Here is an 18,080-nt window from a genome sequence, read left to right on the forward strand (position 1 = left end):
AACAGACCCGCTGATTAGCACTTCATCTTCATAAGTGTCTGAGCCGAAGCCGCAGCTGGACCACTTCCTAGTTACCTTATACTCTCGCTGTCCCAACAGGTCTGGAGCAAGAGGAGCATCATTAATATGCCGACTGCCATCTACTGAGCAAGCAAAGATATTTCTGTTAATGTGGTGCATGTACATTGCTTTTAGGTGACTGTATTTGTTAAAGCTGCAGTGGGTAGAAATGGAGCAAATATGATTAAATAAGGTCATTTTTATAAAACGGTCACTATATCCTGACAGTAGTGCATGAGTTCAATCATGTGCCTCTGTGTCCTCCATTCATGGATGTACAGTATAAAGAGAACTTGATACAGCGTTGGAGGCGGGGCTCCGTTCATTCCTATGAGAGTTGCTCAGTGACGCATGAAGCCTAAATGGCTCGATTTCCGTCTGGAAAAGTACCCGGATCGTGGCGGAGTAGCGTCCGAGATGATTGGCGGAGTAGCGTCCGCTCGGTCACATGACTCGGTCACGGGGTCCCAACGTCACGTTGTCGTCACAGCTTGCGCTCCAGCCTCGGTCTGGGTCTCACTCACATGAACGGAGGAAGGGAAATAACTCTGGATTCGGCTATTAGTGCGTTTTACAACTTTATAAACTTAATTTTTTAAATAAGGGCTATTAGAGTGTTCGTACTGGGAAGTTGATTCACCTTAAAAAAAAATTATCCGCCGAGTTACAGACGTCTCTTTCCCAATGTAAGTCTATGGGAAAAAGTATTTTTGGGCCCAATGCATCACCTGACTGACACGGAAGTTGCAGTACCACCGTTTGGCCACTACAACAGTTTGCATCGACGACCGGCGCTCTTCCTGGGGGCTTGCCTCCGGTGCTCCTAATGGCATTTACAGGATTTCACAGACCGGAGGAAAACAACCAATCAGAGCTGATCTGGAGTCTGCCGTCTCTGAGCAGCTGTCAATCACTCGCGAACTCCGATCAAACGGTCGCACTAGGCAGCGCTGAGCAAATACGAATCAATATTCTGTTACTGTAATGCCTATTTATCGTGTAAAATGTTTTCAGAAACATCTGGTAGTGTACTGTTTAGCTGTAAAATGAGAACGTTTGTGACCATGTTGAGATCACTTGAGGAAATACCAAGCATTGCCCACCAGCCGGAGCACAGCCAATAGGAACGCTCTCTCAATGAAATGACCTGTGACTGGCCAAAGTCTCCCGTCACGGGCTAGATGTTTTAAAGCCTGAAAACAGAGCCATGAGGAGGAGCAGAAGTCTAGTTATCTCTCAGAACACTTGAATTACAATATGCTGAAAGGTTATTATGGAATTGTTGCCCAATGATGCCAAAAATATGCCGCCTACTGCCACTTTAAATATGCAAGCTTTTTCACTCTTGCACAGTTGGTAGCCCACGATAATAATCATGGCGGTATCTTGCTAGCATGACCTTGTTTCAGTTGGTGAAACCCCGTTTGTCATAAAACGACCTTCTTCCAAGCATCCAGCATTTAGGGGACTGCCCAGCAATCATTTCTCGTGCACTCCAGCAGACAATTTAAACCACCACGATTCTTTAAATAACTACAACCCACAGCTTCACATGATAAATGGCACCATTATATTTTTCTCTGATTCTCTTTCTGAGTTTCTCCAGAATGGGGGGAATTGCTGAGTCAACTCTCGTTGTGTTGGAATTGTAATCTTAAGCCAAGCGTTGCTACAGCAGGCAGAGGCACACGGTGTTCTTTATAGCCAATATAACCACTGCAGCCTTCCTCTTCACTGGCATTAAAATGTGTTAACAATTTCATGGACAGGCCTTGTGACTGTAAGAGGAAAATAAGGTCCAACAAAAATCAATGACTGGATTCCAATTGTAAAAAACAGCTGAGCAGCTCTCTTCCTGCTATGCTGCTGAGCATCCTTTAGGTGTTATCATGAGGTGAAATCATATTCACATGCACACACATGTTCTCAACACAAAGCATCATGCTGTCATCATCTGGAGCTCGTTGTTACCTTCATCTTTTAATCAGTTGAGCTGCAGGCGTGCACGGGCCACAAACAGCCCTTTGAGTAGGCGGTATTCAATTTCCCTCACTTTGTCCATTATGCATGGACACAATACACATTAAGAGATTGTTTTCTTTAGCTGCTTTATTGTCTCAGAGAGAGGGGTGGCACACTGAATGATTATCAGCTCTGCTAGAAAACCCAATCAAGGATTCTGGCCGAGCTACTGACTGACACTTTTGTGATGTGTGCTCATGGCCTTGTGATAGCTAGTAGCAGTGGGAATCACCAGAGGCCCCACGATACGATATTAGCACGATATTTAAGTCATGATACGATCGTATTGCGATTTTAAACATTTTGCGATATGCGGAGTATAGTACGTTGCGATTAATTACCTTTTTTCAACTGCAAATTATGTAGTTTGTCAACATCTGTTTTATCTAATAAGAAACAGTTTTCACTCTGTTCATCTCAGATTTTCCATTCACATATCTTGAGGTCATGTCAGTTTTTCCTGACCCCAAAATTTAGCGTAACCTTTGAGCGTTATTTAGTGTTGAACAAATCAACAAAAAAATCTGTCTGGAGCCGCAAAACATTAGAGCATTGTGATGAAGGAAACACAGCCTGTTAAGTCTAATGCAGAGAGGACCCAAGTGTAAATGAGAGGCAGGACATTGAAGAAACATCTCAGGACATTTAGTTAGAAGCTGCTGCTGGCTTTTCAGCAAATCCAGTGTGCTTTATATTACTTTTTTTGTTGTCAAATCCGTTTTCCTCCGAGACTTTTCTTTTTTGGGATTTAGAATCCATAGCTAACCTATTGAGCTATTGAGGTTCGTCAAAATTAGAGGATAAGGCACCAGGCTGTAGTTGACGCACAATTTAGTTGACTTGAAATGATAGAGAAAAAAAAAATGTTGGTGTAGGCCTATAGGCTACAGGTTTTTACAGCTGGAGACTGTAAGAATCACCGTAGACCAACAAGAATGATAAATGAAAATGTAAAAAAAAAATAACCGTTATTCTACAATTTGATTCAGACGCTTTTGTCCAAAGCGACGTACATCTGTTATTCATTTTCATTCATTTTAAAAAAAAAGAAAATCCACCGGGAGCACCTGTAGAGGGGTTAAAGAGCCGCATGTGGCTCCGGAGCCGCAGGTTGCAGACCCTGAGCTAACATGACATTTTGACTCCTTAGGTTTTCTAGTTTCATCTAATACCAGTATCTTCTTCACTCTAGCGTTAAAGCGAGGGTAAGCAGAAGGTTTTGGGCATCATGGGGTAAAAATTCAAGTGTTCTGAGAGAGTTCTGCTCCTCCTCATGGCTATGTTTTCATGCTTTAAAAAAATCTAGCCTGTGACAGGAGGCTTTGGCCAATCACAGGTCATTTCAGAGAGAGAGAGTGTTCCTATTGGCTGTTCATTCAACGGAGGCAGCTGTCAATCACTCACAAACTTTGATCAAACGGTGAAACTAGGCAGCACTGATCAAATATGAATCAATATTCTGTTACTATAATGACTATTTCTGTCCTCAAATGTTTTCAGAATCATCTTGTAGTGAACTGTTTAGCTGTAAAATGAGAACGTTTTCTCCAGCTGGTGGGCGGTGCTTGGTATTTCCTCAACTGATCTCAACATGGCAGTCAGGTCACAAACTTTCTCATTTTACAGCTAAACAGTATTTTTTAATCATATTTGCTCCATTCTATCCACTGCGGCTTTAAGACTGAGCCCGCTACAACGTCTGAAAGACAGAATAGCGTCCGGGCGTTGTTAAGAGGTTAATAGTTAATATAATAAAAGATCAATACTTGACATATGTGTATCCGTACAATATTGCCCCACCCCTAACAGCTAGATATAAAACAATAAAAACTCCATCAAGTTTGCTTTTCTGGTCAGTGGTGAGTTCAGGACGCTCTGTATGATCTAATGTGATCTAACAGATGCATAATTTACATTCACAACCTGCATTGTTTTGCCACACTGCTCTGGAGGCAGGTTCTAAAGGAATATCTGTATCAGGTTGAGTCTCAAGTGGCCTCGTTGATTAATAGAGCTTGAGAGAATCTGGACTCAGCACTCGGGCCACCAGGAGGCCAGAGGAAGCTCCTGTTACTCTCTTTATTTCTGCAGCAGCTCACCGGCTGCGTGGCCCACATACTGAACTTAAATATACAAGAATTCACATACGGAAGTGTGAGGAGTTTTTGTTTTTTAAGATAATGAATTGTTCCGTTTGAATGGCACCTCGCCTGATAAAATAGGAATTATTTAAAATAATATTATTCGCTGATAATATTCATGTTGGCACACAAAGGCTCTGCAAGAGAACGCTGCTTATTACAAGCGTGAAAGGGAAAATAACTTCAAGGTACAATTCAATCAGTGTTTGATGAGTCTTTTATATAATATTGTTTTGCTCTTTTATGACTAATTCTGTCCTGGATATACTTGTAGGGATTACAGTTATGGTGTGATTCATCATTCTGCTTAGTTTAAGAGGTTTTATCTTTGTCCTTGCAGGCAGATTAATAAACTTAATTAATGCTTATCACCTTTGTTAAAAATCACGGCTTCTTCTGTACGACTACTCGCACATCATCCATCCCTCATTCACCTCGCCTGCCTCCGACTATGTGTCACTGCTGGGGGAGTTCAATAAAACAAGCATACAGAGGTTGTGTACCTGTGTCTGCACCATAAACTGTATAGATGTAGATGTAGATGTAGATGTATGACGCATCTCCACTTCCTTCACTTTACTGAAGTGAAGCTAAAATATCCCAAAAATATCCCGGATACGAGGGCTGCTGTTCTGAGATTTTGACGTCATTTGGAGCCAGAGACTGTGCAGGTCCCGCCCACACACACCTGAGCCAATCACGAGCTGAGCACGGGCCGCAGCTTGTTAGCCACCTAGCTGCTACGTTAGCAACACGGTAGCTGTTTGGCTAGAAAGACACAACAACCAACCATAATATCTCTATAACTACATTTATAATCAAGTTGGCACATGTTCTATTACACAGACCCGCGGCGGTTATGGAAAGTTAAAATGACATCTCCTCTCTCGTAGATTTCCCGAGCTCCGGCTCCGCGATTACTTCCCTCAGAGCAGCTGTCAATCATGACGTGTCACCCCCTTTTTATAGCATCAAACAACTAATTAAATCCAATCCAATTTCTTATCAAAAAAGTTTGGCCCATGCCCGATCCACTAACATGGAGGCAGGATTTATGAACTTTACTGCAGCCAGCCACCAGGGGGCGATCCAGAGGTTTTGGCTTCACTTTTGGGGAGATGTCATGTCGTCCATCTTTACATCCAGTCTATGCACTGCACTAATAGTGCACGTCTGTTTGCTTACCTTCCATGCCAACCAGAGAAATTAAAAAGGATGTAATTAAACTAAAATGTAAAAAGCTTTGAAAGATAACTTCTGCAAAGCAATGTAAACATATTCACTTTATTACAATTTAAAAGTGAGCTGTATTTTAATCCAGTAAATATCCTGTGTGTATCCCTTGGTTGTAGTTCTAAATCCACCCATTATTGTTTGGCTTACTTTCCTCTTTATGACTCCCTGACTGTGGGTTTCTTCAAGGCCTAGTTATTTACTGACTGATCATAAATGCAGACTAAAATAAGATGAAACATCCCATGTTTCCCACTGCTGTGGTCATTTTAATGGTGCTCAAGGTGTTCATGATACCGTAGGTGTTGTTTTAAAGGTATTATGTTACTGGGGCCCTCAGGCCAGTCAACAGCTGGCAGACCTGTTGCTCCGCTGCCTGCCGGTGTTTGACTACACACACATCGACACTCACCTGCCTGCAAGCTCACACCGAGGCCGGGCTCCTCCCTTCAGCAGTGTGTGTGAATGTGTTTGAGTGATGTGGGAACCTCATAGTGACAGCCCCGCTGAGCTCCTCCTCCTTACCTAGTAAACATTAGAGTTGGGGGGGAGGGGCCCAGTGTACTGTATCATTGAAGCCGTGGGAGTCGCCTTGAACAGGTACACTCACAGACACAGCGGCAGCTCCTGGATGTATTTCCTGGTGTCAGCTGAGCCTGATTTTAGTGGGAATTTTTTTTTTAAATGGTCGTAGTTTGAGCGAGAACGGCTTGAGAAAAAGGAGTTTTTTTTTGGGAGTTTGTCTTTGCGTCTTTCCTGAAAGTCTCCAGCACACACCTGACAGATCCTGGAATCCTGGAATCCTCTGGAATACTCCTCTCGGAGGAGGAGGGGATGAAGTCAGACGGGGAGCAGGGAAAGTCTGGTGAGTGAGTGGAGAAGACAAGTGCAGCTGCGTTATTAGATGAGTTTCAGTCCTGCACTTTCAAACAGTGACAAGGCAAAGGTGTCTTATTCAATGACTCTCTGGACTAAAGATCCCAGGAGGGGAGATACTGTATGTCGGCTTTTTAGCTTAAAGAACGTGACATGTTCACGTGTTGGCGGGAGTCCCGTCTGATAGTGGATCACCTGTTACTGTGCTGAGCCGTTAGCAGACTTTAACCTGCACTGAGTGACCTCACATGAGTTGTTGAGTAGAAACTCCACCATTCATTGATTTTTTAGTTTGAGCTGAGACTCTTTCCCCGACTGACATGCAACGAATGAGCTGGTAGAGATGTAAAGACATGTGGCTGTTAATGTAAGGATCTGACCTTTGACCTATCTAAAGAGTGACAAAATATGGCCGTGATTCACACTTTTCTGAGCTCGTTTTCAGGACAGCGGTGTCACAGTGCAGTCTAGTATTTGTTCTGGTGGTGAGGGAGTTTTGCTGCCTGTCGGTAGATCACAGTCTTAGTCACAGTCTTGTCTCCAAACAACAGAGTTTTCATGGTCATGTAAAGAAGGCATTGTGTTCTGTTTCTATTGTAAACACTGTGGTGTGGGGCTGTTGGCTGCAGCTTTTAGCCTGAATGCACGTTTTACATTCACACAGGATTGTTTTTTGCTGCGTCAGCCAAACTGGTTTCAGACTGTTTTTAACTGAAAAGCATTAAATTACAACAGCTGAGAAGTGATAGGATGGTGAGAACAACTGCGTTGCTGTTTTGCCTCCAAATACTTGCATTTTATCTGTTTACTGGTGCTTCACCTGCCCTTGAACCCTGGACTAAAAATAGTCCAAACACACAGAGGTAAAAGTTCACATGAGACAGATAAAACTCTGTGTTTTCTGCCTGAACCCAGAAATGTGGCGTAAAACTGCTCAAACTGTTTTTCAAGCACGTCATGTAAATCCGCCAGGCTTAACCCCGAGGTGTGGTTGTGACACAATTAGCGCTTTCAGAGCAAAACAAACACCTGCAGGCTATGGATGGCTGTCTCTGCCGAACCCTTACTATCCCAGGTGTGGTTATGTATTTGCAATTGTGCTCAGTTACCTCACCTTCCCGTCTCACAGTTCTGCGACAGCCTCTGTGATTAGCGCTTAGGTAATTTGCGGTCTGTCTTTGCAAACTGAAATCAGTAGTGCCGTCGTTATTGCTTGTAACCATAGCAGCAGATTACGTATATAATCATACCTGCCGTTGTTGATGTCTTCCAAGCAGAATAACGGAGAAATGTTCCACTTTTGATCTTCTCTGTGTTAAATTCACATCAAACATCAGTTCCTCCGCTCTGCCAGGCCTGCCAGTCCGGCAACGACACCCCAAATCATTTCTTATTACGTTGCTCTGTTATGTCTCACGGCTGTCACTCAGAGAGAAAATAGTGTTTCCAGATGAATGATATGATGTCAGAGAGGCCTTAAAACTGTGGATTAACACCTTCTGTGTGTGCATATATATCAATCAACACATGGATTCATAATGTGTGTATGTGACAACCTCCGGGGTCTGAAAAGTGAAGCCAATGCTGAAGTGCCTTAAACCTGCAGTCTCTCTAACAGCCAGCAGGGGGCGACTCCTCTGGTTGTATTGTATTGGTATGTTATTATTTATCAAAAATCTCAGAGTGTAAATATTTTATAAAAGCACCAATAGTCAACCCTACAGTATCGTTGCAACATCAATATTGAGGTAATTGGTAAAAGATATTGTGATATTTGATTTTCTCCATTTCACCCAGCCTTATAGAGCGCTGCAGGAACGAGTCCTCAAACCTGGAAATGAGTTAGTATTTTAGCATTTCCTCTTTCCTCGTCTAGAAGTCAATGGGTTTTTAGTTAGATGCCTGAAATAAGATCTGTGGTTTTAACACAAGCTGAAGAGATTTAAACGTTTTGTGCTACAATATAAAATACGTCAGTAAATATCCAACTTGTTAATTGTGAAGCCTTTATGTGTCTATAAAAAGGCGGTTGCTAACAAGCGGCTAAATGAGACTACTAAACGTCATCACGCCGACTCGTCCTCCTTTACAGCCTCGTTGTGTATACTTCATGCAACCGTTGTGTATTTGTTTATAGCCTAACGTTAGCTTTTTACTTCTGGCGATTGCATTTACACTTCAAATATCATAAAAGCGGTGTTCGTTTATGGAGATTATCTTGCTGAACAAAACGTGTCAGTATCATAAACGTGTGTTTGCCGCAGAGCTTATTTTCTGCAATAATCTAAAACCCAATGGAACAATCCCATTGGCTTTTTGTGGAGGGAACCAGGGCGATGCTAACATCCTGGTTGGCCTACAAAAATACGTCATCCCTGTAACACTCCAAGATGGCGACGGCCAAAATGCTGAACTCAAGGCTGTCCTCAAACCAACGGGTGACGTCACGGTGACAACGTCCACTTCTTAAATGCAGTCTATGGCTTCCAGCAGGCTCCGTTTGACAACATAATTGCATGAGCAGCTGAGTTTGGTCCCAGCTCTGTAATTGCCTTCTTTCACTGACTGTGCTGCAGGTGAATGCAGCAAACTTCTCCCTCGGGTGCTACCTAGTTTCATCTCGTTGTGGCAGACATGGAAGACAATTTAGAACGAGTTAAAAGATAATCAGCTGCCTGTCAGAATGAAGTCAGGGATAATGGTAAAGCAACTGTAATAATCGCGAGGCATGCTCAGTCAGATTTTCGAATGCTTTCTCAGAGCATGGAGTAATTTACAATGAGGACGGGCTGATTGGAGCCTTTATTATGTCTATCTGTCTCTGTTTGAACACCTCGGCGTCTAATCACATTTACTCTAAAGCCAAATCTCACATTAATCCGGCTCCTTACTTCTTATCACTATCACAAATTGGATGCATCCCACTGTTGGCTGCTGTTTTCAGACACTGTCCATTCCTCCTCCAGCTCATCAAATATACATGGATGGATGACAGAACTTGTTCTCTGTAAGTCACTGGAAAAAGGTAACTCACATTTGCAGTGACAGACTTTTCAGTCTTGCAGCCTTATTTAGTGGAGCTGTCAGCGGACGGCGCTGCTCATTTCCCAAACTGGGAACAAATGTAACTCCGTAAACCATCAGTTACATATTTCAGCCCCAGAATCTCATTGAGAATCTCCAGAGGGCCAACCGGGATTGTATCGGCCACCTTAATTTGTCTGCCAAATCATCATTGTCACCTTGGCTTGACTTTTCTAGGTGGCAGTATTTATTCCTGGCAACAGTAAGTATGTTTGTTGTGTTGATTTTGAAGGAGTGCAGGGTTTAGTCACCGTGGTTGGAGCCACCTCATACAGGTAGGCCAACTCTGTGTGTGCTTGTGTGTGGACTCATCCACAGTTTGATGTAGTATCCATGGTGACACGGTGTCTGCCCTCCCATTTGGCCCAGACTATAAATAACAGCACTGTTAGCCTTCAGCACCAAAGGTCATTTCTCAACTATATGCACACAAACATGCACATGCATACACACCTGCTTTGTCACACATATCCAAACACCTCTTAGCTACCTGTCTCAGCTAATCTGTTCACCACCCTAATAAGATGAATCAGTTCAATTTGAATACGTTTTCAGTGCAGCGATTGGTATAATGCTCTGAGGCCTGTACTATGAAGCCAGTTCAACATACCAAGGGTATCTTCTCATTATCTGGCTTCACTAACCCAAACAAACGAGATCTCGCTTAGCGGTCCTACGATGGTGGTTATCAACTCGGTAAGTCAACCCAGGGTTTCTCAGTCCGGTCATGAGCGCGTTCACATGAACGGGGCGGTGTTTGCAGCATCTGACCAATCACAGACATGGACAAGTCCACAGACCTCGCAGACAGACAGGCAGAGCGGCACATTTTACAAAGGAAAAGCGAACTATATTATACAAATACGAAGAAGTTAAACATTTAAAGTGGCAGTAGGCAGTATATTTTTGGCATCATTGGGCAAAAATCCCACAATAACCTTTCAGCATATTGTAATTCAAGTGTTCTGAGAGAAAACTAGACTTCTGCTCCTCCTCATGGCTCTGTTTTCAGACTTTAGAACATCTAGCCCATGACAGGAGACTTTGAGAGAAATAGGCATTAACGTAACATAATATTGATTCATATTTGATCAGCGCTGTCTAGTTTGACCGTTTGGTCGGAGTTGGCGAGTGATTGACATCCGGCTCTCATAGATGGCAGCTGGACAGCAGACCTCAGATCAGCTCTTACTGCTTGTTTTCCTCCGGTCTGTGAAATCTTACAGATGCCGTTAGGAGCACCGGAGGACACAGAGGACACATGATTTTTTTCAGGTTACCTGTTTCATGTCCTACTGTGTAGCGAGATTGCGACCGTTTTATAAAAATCACTTTTTTTTTTATCATATATGCTCGAATCTCGCCACTTCAGCTTTAATGCAAGCTAAAATTGACACAGTTGAAGCTGCAAAATGCAGGAAGGACAGCTGGCAAAAGAAAAAATTGCCAATGTGTGAATAGGTAAATTAACAGACTTATTAATTACTCAAAAGTCACATGTAGTCGTCTAAATTGGGCAGTGATGTATAAATAGCTTTAAGAAGTGTAATGGATGAATGGATTACACTTTATTATGCCCTTTAATAATAATGTGGTGTGTATGGCCATTTCAGCTTTCTTTCAGCTGCGTCCCCGTCTCCGGCGGTCTCCGGCGGTCTCCGGCGGTCTCCGGCGGTCTCCGGCGGTGTAAAACGGACTTGAGAGCAAGTAAAAAAATAAATATAAAAACATAATTCAAAGCGGTAAACACCCACAGCATTAAACCAGCTGTCTTTTCTGCATTTGTCAGTTTACACTGGGTTGTTTTTAGTCTGATTAGGACTTAAACTTCTTTCTATTTGAGTAATATTATCATACAAACTGCTCACTGAGCTCTGATTGGTCAGTAGGCGGTGCTTTTATACGAGTTGATCTGTTATCTGGAACATAACCTGCTCCGGAGCAGGTTAGCTGTTCAGCATCAGTTACCATGGTGATCTGGAGTAGGTTAGCTGTTCAGCATCAGTTACCATGGCGATCTACCCCGGTAAGAAGTGAACCGCCGTCGTAGGACGGAAAACCCTGAAGCAACCTTGCTAACCGCAAATCCTGCTACGTAGTACAGGCCTCTGTACATCCACACGTCACACACATCCAAGCACCTGTTCGCTGCCCCCCCCCCCCAATAAGATAAATCAGTTGAATTTGAATACGTTTTCAGTGCAGCGATTGGCATAATGCCCTGGTCATACTCACATTTAAAGATGTTTTTATCCCAAACAGAGCCTGTTTGTTGTTCCTCTTGCATCAGAAGTTGTTGCTCTGTTATCTACTTGACTCCCACTCATGCACAGCGAGACTGTTCTCTGAAAATAACTGTTTATTTGTTTGCAATATGCTTAATAGCAACACCCGGAGAAAATGAGAAAAACATAATAGCTCTATGTTAACAACGTGTAACAATAAAAATGGAACCACTATGAAAAGGCAAATGGATGTTACACAACAAGCTAAATGTTGATGGTTTGTGTATTCACATATAGCTGCTTTTTCACATCATGGTTGAATGAATGACGTGTTCTTACCAGCACAGCTCATCAAGCATAACCAGCAGCAATTAATGCCTGGCCTGATGCAACCAATTAAAATTCTCATCATGTTTTGGTGTAAGCTGTCCAGAAAGAAAAGCTTCTATCTGGAGGAGGAAACCTTCGCAAAGCACCGATTCATTAGCGCTCCAACTCAGACAGCAATAATTAGTTATCCCCCAAAATAGGCAAATAGTTGCTGCAATTACAATCTCCTGGAATTGTCTCTGTGTGTATTTATTTGCCACCTGAATGCCTACTAATACAAAATACTGGAGGATGATAAATTGCATGGAGCTAATAAGAAGATCACCAAGGAGGATAGTTGCCAGCCTGCATCTTCATTATCGCTGCCGTGGAAGGGGCTTCCATTTTGGTTCAATCGCAGTCTCCGACTCCCCTAGTTGTATATTAATGGCTCCATGCATCCATCATTGTACCCACCAGCTATCTTATCTTCCATTCAACCGTCCGTCCCTCTTGACCTGAGCAGCACCTCTTCCAGTTTCATGGAAACTCTGCTCCTAATCTCCATGACGAAGAAATCTGAAATGCTGTCGAGTATATCTGTCCATCTGCAGCCCGCAGAGCGACGGTAATCTCACTGTCTCTGGTTTTCACGTCATAGATGGGAGACGGACTTAAAAACACACGCATTGTTTTGACGGATTACTGTCAATTCTACACAAGTACAGGCTGTGAAAATGAGAGAGAGGGCTGCTTATATAACTCTGTAAAAGGACACCGAAGATGAAGATGGTCGTAAATCTGTCATGCACAGTCCACCAAAGAAAAATTAGACTTTTTGAAGTAAAAGAAAATGCAAATCTATACTAAATATGCTCAAATCATAACATGGTAAACTGCAGCCCAACAGGCAACAACAGCTGTCAGTGTATCAGTGTGTCAGAACCCATTTACATTCACATATCTGGAGGTCAGAGGTCAAGGGACCCCTTTGAAAATGGTCATGCCAGTTTTTTGTTGCCAAAATTTAGCACAAGTTTGGAGCGTTATTTAACCTCCGGTACAACCTCTGGAAGATCGATTGCGTTAAAGAAAAATCAGTGGCACTAAAACTAATTTGTGTTAACTTGGACAGCCCCAGTATGGGATCATTTAGCCTGTATAATGTAAGAAAATGACCCTAAGAATTTCCACGACCGAAAGGTTATATCTTTGAATTGTTTGTTTGGTCTGGCGTGGGGTCCAAAACTAAATATTCAATGAATCATATAAAAACAGAGAAAAGCTGCAAATCTGAAACCAGCAAAGATATTTTTCTTGACTTGATATTTTCACTGTACAAACTACAACCTGAGTTCCACAGAAATCGAAGCTGTCACCGTTAATTCACATCAAAATGTATTTAAATGACGATGTCACTCGCTGCTCGACTCCCTCCCTTCTAGTCAGCCGGTGTCCATCAAGTGGTCCGCGCTTGAACATCACAGAATCTGATATCCACATGCTGGCAAGCCTATTTCATGCTTCAGGTCCTTGGAGTAATGGGGGCTGAACTTGTGCAAGAGTGGGGTTAGATCAGAGCTCGACAGAGAGCGAAAAACTGATCAGAGAGAAAAACTGATCAGAGAGAAAGATAGACAGTAATCTCGGCCGCATTCCACCACGATCTGCGTCCGTTGTCTTTAATCCCTCTCGTGTGTCTGTGGATGGTATCAGCCACACTGGCCACAACTTGTATTTCTGTTCTCAGAATGACAAACATGCAAACACAGCTCTCTTATATATTATATATATATATGTATACTTGTAGATTTGTTTGCAGTGATATATTATTGAGTTTATATAGTGACTTTGCTGTTGTAAACACTACTGTTGCTGCTCTAGATGCAACATTTAGTCATACTTAAAATATATATATTGATGCATACATGATACATGTTGATAAGAGTATTAAATACTTGACAAATCTCCCTTTAAGGTACATTTTGAACAGATAAAAAATGCATGATTAATTTGCGATTAATGGCGGTTAACTATTTGAATTGATTGACAGCCCTATCCCATACCTTCGCTGGCATGTTAAAAGCTTCATCGACATCTTCATCGTCTCCTCATTAAAATCCTCCCAACTTCAGAGCAATCATGAGTTTAAATGAGACTAAAGACCGAGGGGACTCGAGGCTTGCCTTCACACTGCTGCGCTCATCAATAAATAGCAATCCATCCCCGTATGTGTTATCCTGAATACCAATATCTCTTCATCACTGTCTCCGTTAATACCGAATATTAAAGTCTGATTTCTGTGATGGAGTGCCCCAAGGCAAGATGTGTTTTTTCCTTTTTTCCCTCGTATTCATCAGGCGTGACCCTGTCATCTCCTCGGGCGACGCGGGGAGATTGTTCTGCTCATGAGAATTGACTAGCTAATCCAGAGCAAAGCACTCCCAGACAGAGCAGACACTGCAGGCTGCCTTCATCAGTCAGAGCTCAGGCGTCACCACCGTCAGGAGCCACTGATGAATTTGCTATCAGCGGTCCATAAAGATGAGTGTGCGTGCGAGACACAGAGAGACAGACACACTCTCTGACTTTTATTAATGACTCCTGCATCTCATTCGAGATGAAAGACTCTATGAAATATATTTTGGCAATCTGCCCTGAATGACGTGTGCAGGATCTAGATGTGGAAGTGTGCTCATGTGTGCTTTCATGTTCTCGAGGACCTGCATATGTGAACGTGATGCATTTCACCATCGCTGCCCACGATCACTCCCTGTCTGTGTTTAACACTAGAATCATATTAAATAGATCAAATCACAGGCAGTCAAATTAAAAGAACCATAGTATTTGCATTTTATGTAATGCTCATATCTATTTATGAATCATATGAATTCTATACAGTTTTTTGGAGGACACCAATCCAGGTGATTTGAACATCAATGAGCAAATCCTTGAAACTTGCTTGAGTTTAATTCATCACAGTGAGTCTTCATTTATCTTTGCAAGTGTCACAGTAGTGTGATAAGGCAGTCTTTAGTACTGATTGATCGGAAAATATCAGCTAGGGCCGCAACTAATGATTATTTTCGTTGATTTTCTCAATTAATCGATTAGTTGTTTGGTCTTTAAAATGTCAGAAAATGAAAAATAAGTGTTTCCCAAAGCCCAAGATGACGTCCTCAAATATCTTGTTTTGTCCACAACTCAAAGATATTCAGTTTACTGTCATAGAGGAGTAAATAAACTAGAAAATATTCACATTTAAGAAGCTGGAATCAGAGAATTTAGACTCTTTTTCTTAAAACATTACTCAAACCGACTAATCAATTATCAGAATAGTTGGCCAATAATTTAATAGTTTAAACGTCGTTGCTGCTCTAATGTTAGCATTGCAGTACATTACTGTGGATTACAGTACATTAAACCTGCAGTAGGCAGTATATGTTTGGCATCATTGGGCAAAAATTCCATAATAACCTTTCAGCATATTGTAATTCAAGTGTTCTGAGAGATAACTAGACTTCTGCTCCTCCTCATGGCTCTGTTTTCAGGCTTTAGAACATCTAGCCTGTGACGGGAGACTTTGGCTAATCACAGGTCATTTCATTGAGAGAGAGCGTTCCTATTGGTTGTGCTCCGGCTGATGGGCGGTGCTTGGTATTTCCTCAACAGATCTCAACATGGCTGCTGGGTCACAACCTTTCTCATTTTACAGCCAAACCTTACACTACAAGATGTTTCTGAGAACATCTGAGGAGAGAAATAGGCATTAACGTAACAGAATATTGATTCATATTTGATCGGCGCTGCCTAGTTTGACCGTTTGGTCAGAGTTGGCGAGTGATTGACAGCCGGCTCTCATAGACGGCAGCTGGACAGCAGACCTCAGATCAGCTCTTACTGCTTGTTTTCCTCCGGTCTGTGAAATCTAGCAGATGCCGTTAGGAGCACCGGAGGACACAGAGGAAACATGATGTTTTTCACATATAGTCCCTTTTAAGTAAACCAAACTCCAGTGAGTTTTTCTTCTTTCCTGAGGACACAAACAGATTCCCTTAGGAAGTAAAGGTCAGATAATGGCTGCAGTTTGCATACATGCCTGCAAAGGGCAAACATTAATCAGTACCCCATCGTGCGTTCAGTAATGTGTGTGGGTGTGCACACATCTGAGTGTTTGTGTATATATATATAGGAGAATGTTTCACATGAATGAAAATGTCTCACCATTCAGAGTATTTCTGCTGAGTTTAAATAAGAAAGAAAATTGAATAATTCATCAGATTAAAAGTTGATGCTCTTGAAATATAATGTGTTTCTATAAAGGCATCCATAACAGGACTCCGTACTTCTCTAGGTCAATTTTCTCACATTGTAGATTGTGGATAAATCCGTGAAATTCGTGTGCTTCCTGGGATGTGATCATTACAGGGGAAATGGAACCGTGTCGGAGGGGGTGCATTAGCCTGGAGGCTCTCTTACATGTAGTTTCCTACTGAATAACACTGCTGATTCTCATGGATTTTATAAGAGTCTAGCTGGTACAGTGCTGGCTCGGTTGCTCTTTGCTCTGCTACAAAGACTCTACAGGCAACGAGGAGAATAGAGAGTCAAAATACTGACTGTAACGGGCGGCTGTTGATGAGGGGTAGAGCGGGTCGCCCACCAATCGGAAGGTCGGTCGACATTGGGCGCGATTTTCTAGTCTGATCTCAATAGTTTTGTGTTTATGACAGGATAATCTTTCTAAGTTTCATAATTATTTTTTTTCATCTACGAAACAGGTTGGGGTAAAAGTTTGGGCCGACTGTCAGCTTGGCGTGTCGAGGCTAGGGATGTCACGATACCAGAAATCTAGTAGTCGATACCAATACCAGTGAATTTCCACAATTCTCGATACCAGATTCGATACCACGGTAAAAAAAACAAAAACAACAACAATAACTCCCATGTAATGTGTACATGTGTCTATATATCCTCAGATTGCAAGCAGTAGTTTAAATTCACAGACATGGTGACATTTCACCGGGTATAGGCTACCAGAGGTGGGACCAAGTCATTGTTTTGCAAGTCACAAGTAATACCCAAGTCTGTGACTCAAGTCCCAACTCGGGTCTCGAGTCCTAAACAAGCCGTATGCGCCCTTCACCAAATGTAACGTGATTTTAACAGCAGAGTAACTGGATCCAACTGGTGCTCAGTAACATGACGTTAGTTCTTCATGGTTTTCTCCTGAAACTTGATTGGATGCTGTTTGATTGGTTCAAACTAAGTGGATCTGGGGAGTTAAGTGTAAGATAATCAAATGCAAGTCCCAATAACATTCACCGGAAATGAACCACCACCACTTTTCAGAGATTTAGCAATAAGGAACAAAAGATAGAAATTCAGTTTGTTCAGTTCAGTTTTTTCCCCCCTGAGTGAATCCTCTTCTCAAACATAACAAATCTCTGCATCACTGGATCTCACAGCTGCATGGCGCTGTTGTGTGTGTGTGTTAAACTCCGACAGAGAGAGCGGAGGACAGAAACAGCCTCATTTGCCGCTTGGTGGGTGTTAATTTAGGACCCTGCAGGCTTCGTACGGTACCATCGGTACTGTAGAAAACGAGTACCGTCACGTTTTTAGAATTTTGGCATCGACTTGGTACCGAAGTACCGGTTCTCGTTACATCCCTAGTCAGGACCTTAAGTCACAAACACAGGAGAGGAAACAGTTTAGATCAGACTTTGAAAATGGATCACCAGAATTTTGTTTTTCTCGCTTGCTTTTCAAGGCCTCCGTTACATGAGTGTTCTCAAATCATTTATTTATTCATTCTGAAGTATATTCAAAGGACTGCTGAGAAGGGTTAAGCTTTTAACCCAGCGTGGCATCTCTGAATGGGTTTTTAGAGAGAATCTGTTTTGAATGTAATTATTCAAGCGGCTGAGTTGCCAACTCCAAAACAAATAAGAGGATGTGGACTGCCGCCTCCCGTCATGAAAGCACTTGCTGCTCAAATTCTTGACCCCGACTGCTCTTTCATTCCCTTTTTATTCAACACATTCCTGATTAGGGTTGTTCTTTTGTCCTGAACAACTGAGGTACAACATGTTCTGCATTTAGACTGTGGGTTTAACTGTACATAGAC

The 18,080-nt window shown here is 42.4% G+C and overlaps 1 protein-coding gene across 5 annotated transcripts in view; it reads left to right on the plus strand.

The window, feature by feature from the left end:
- Nucleotides 1–18,080, plus strand: part of kazna (kazrin, periplakin interacting protein a) — a 237,370-nt gene that overhangs the window by 174,619 nt on the left and 44,671 nt on the right. Inside the window, exon 1 of one of the 5 annotated variants that reach the window (XM_037772426.1) lies at nucleotides 6,018–6,321. The exons of the other annotated variants lie outside the window; for them this stretch is intronic. Coding sequence (XP_037628354.1) covers nucleotides 6,291–6,321 — 31 coding nt within the window. The 5' untranslated portion in view covers nucleotides 6,018–6,290. Of the gene's footprint in view, nucleotides 1–6,017; nucleotides 6,322–18,080 lie in introns of those variants that run through there. 5 annotated transcript variants of the gene reach the window in all.

Source organism: Sebastes umbrosus, chromosome 6 (assembly GCF_015220745.1).
Source record: "Sebastes umbrosus isolate fSebUmb1 chromosome 6, fSebUmb1.pri, whole genome shotgun sequence".
NCBI classification, from domain to species: Eukaryota; Metazoa; Chordata; class Actinopteri; order Perciformes; family Sebastidae; genus Sebastes; species Sebastes umbrosus.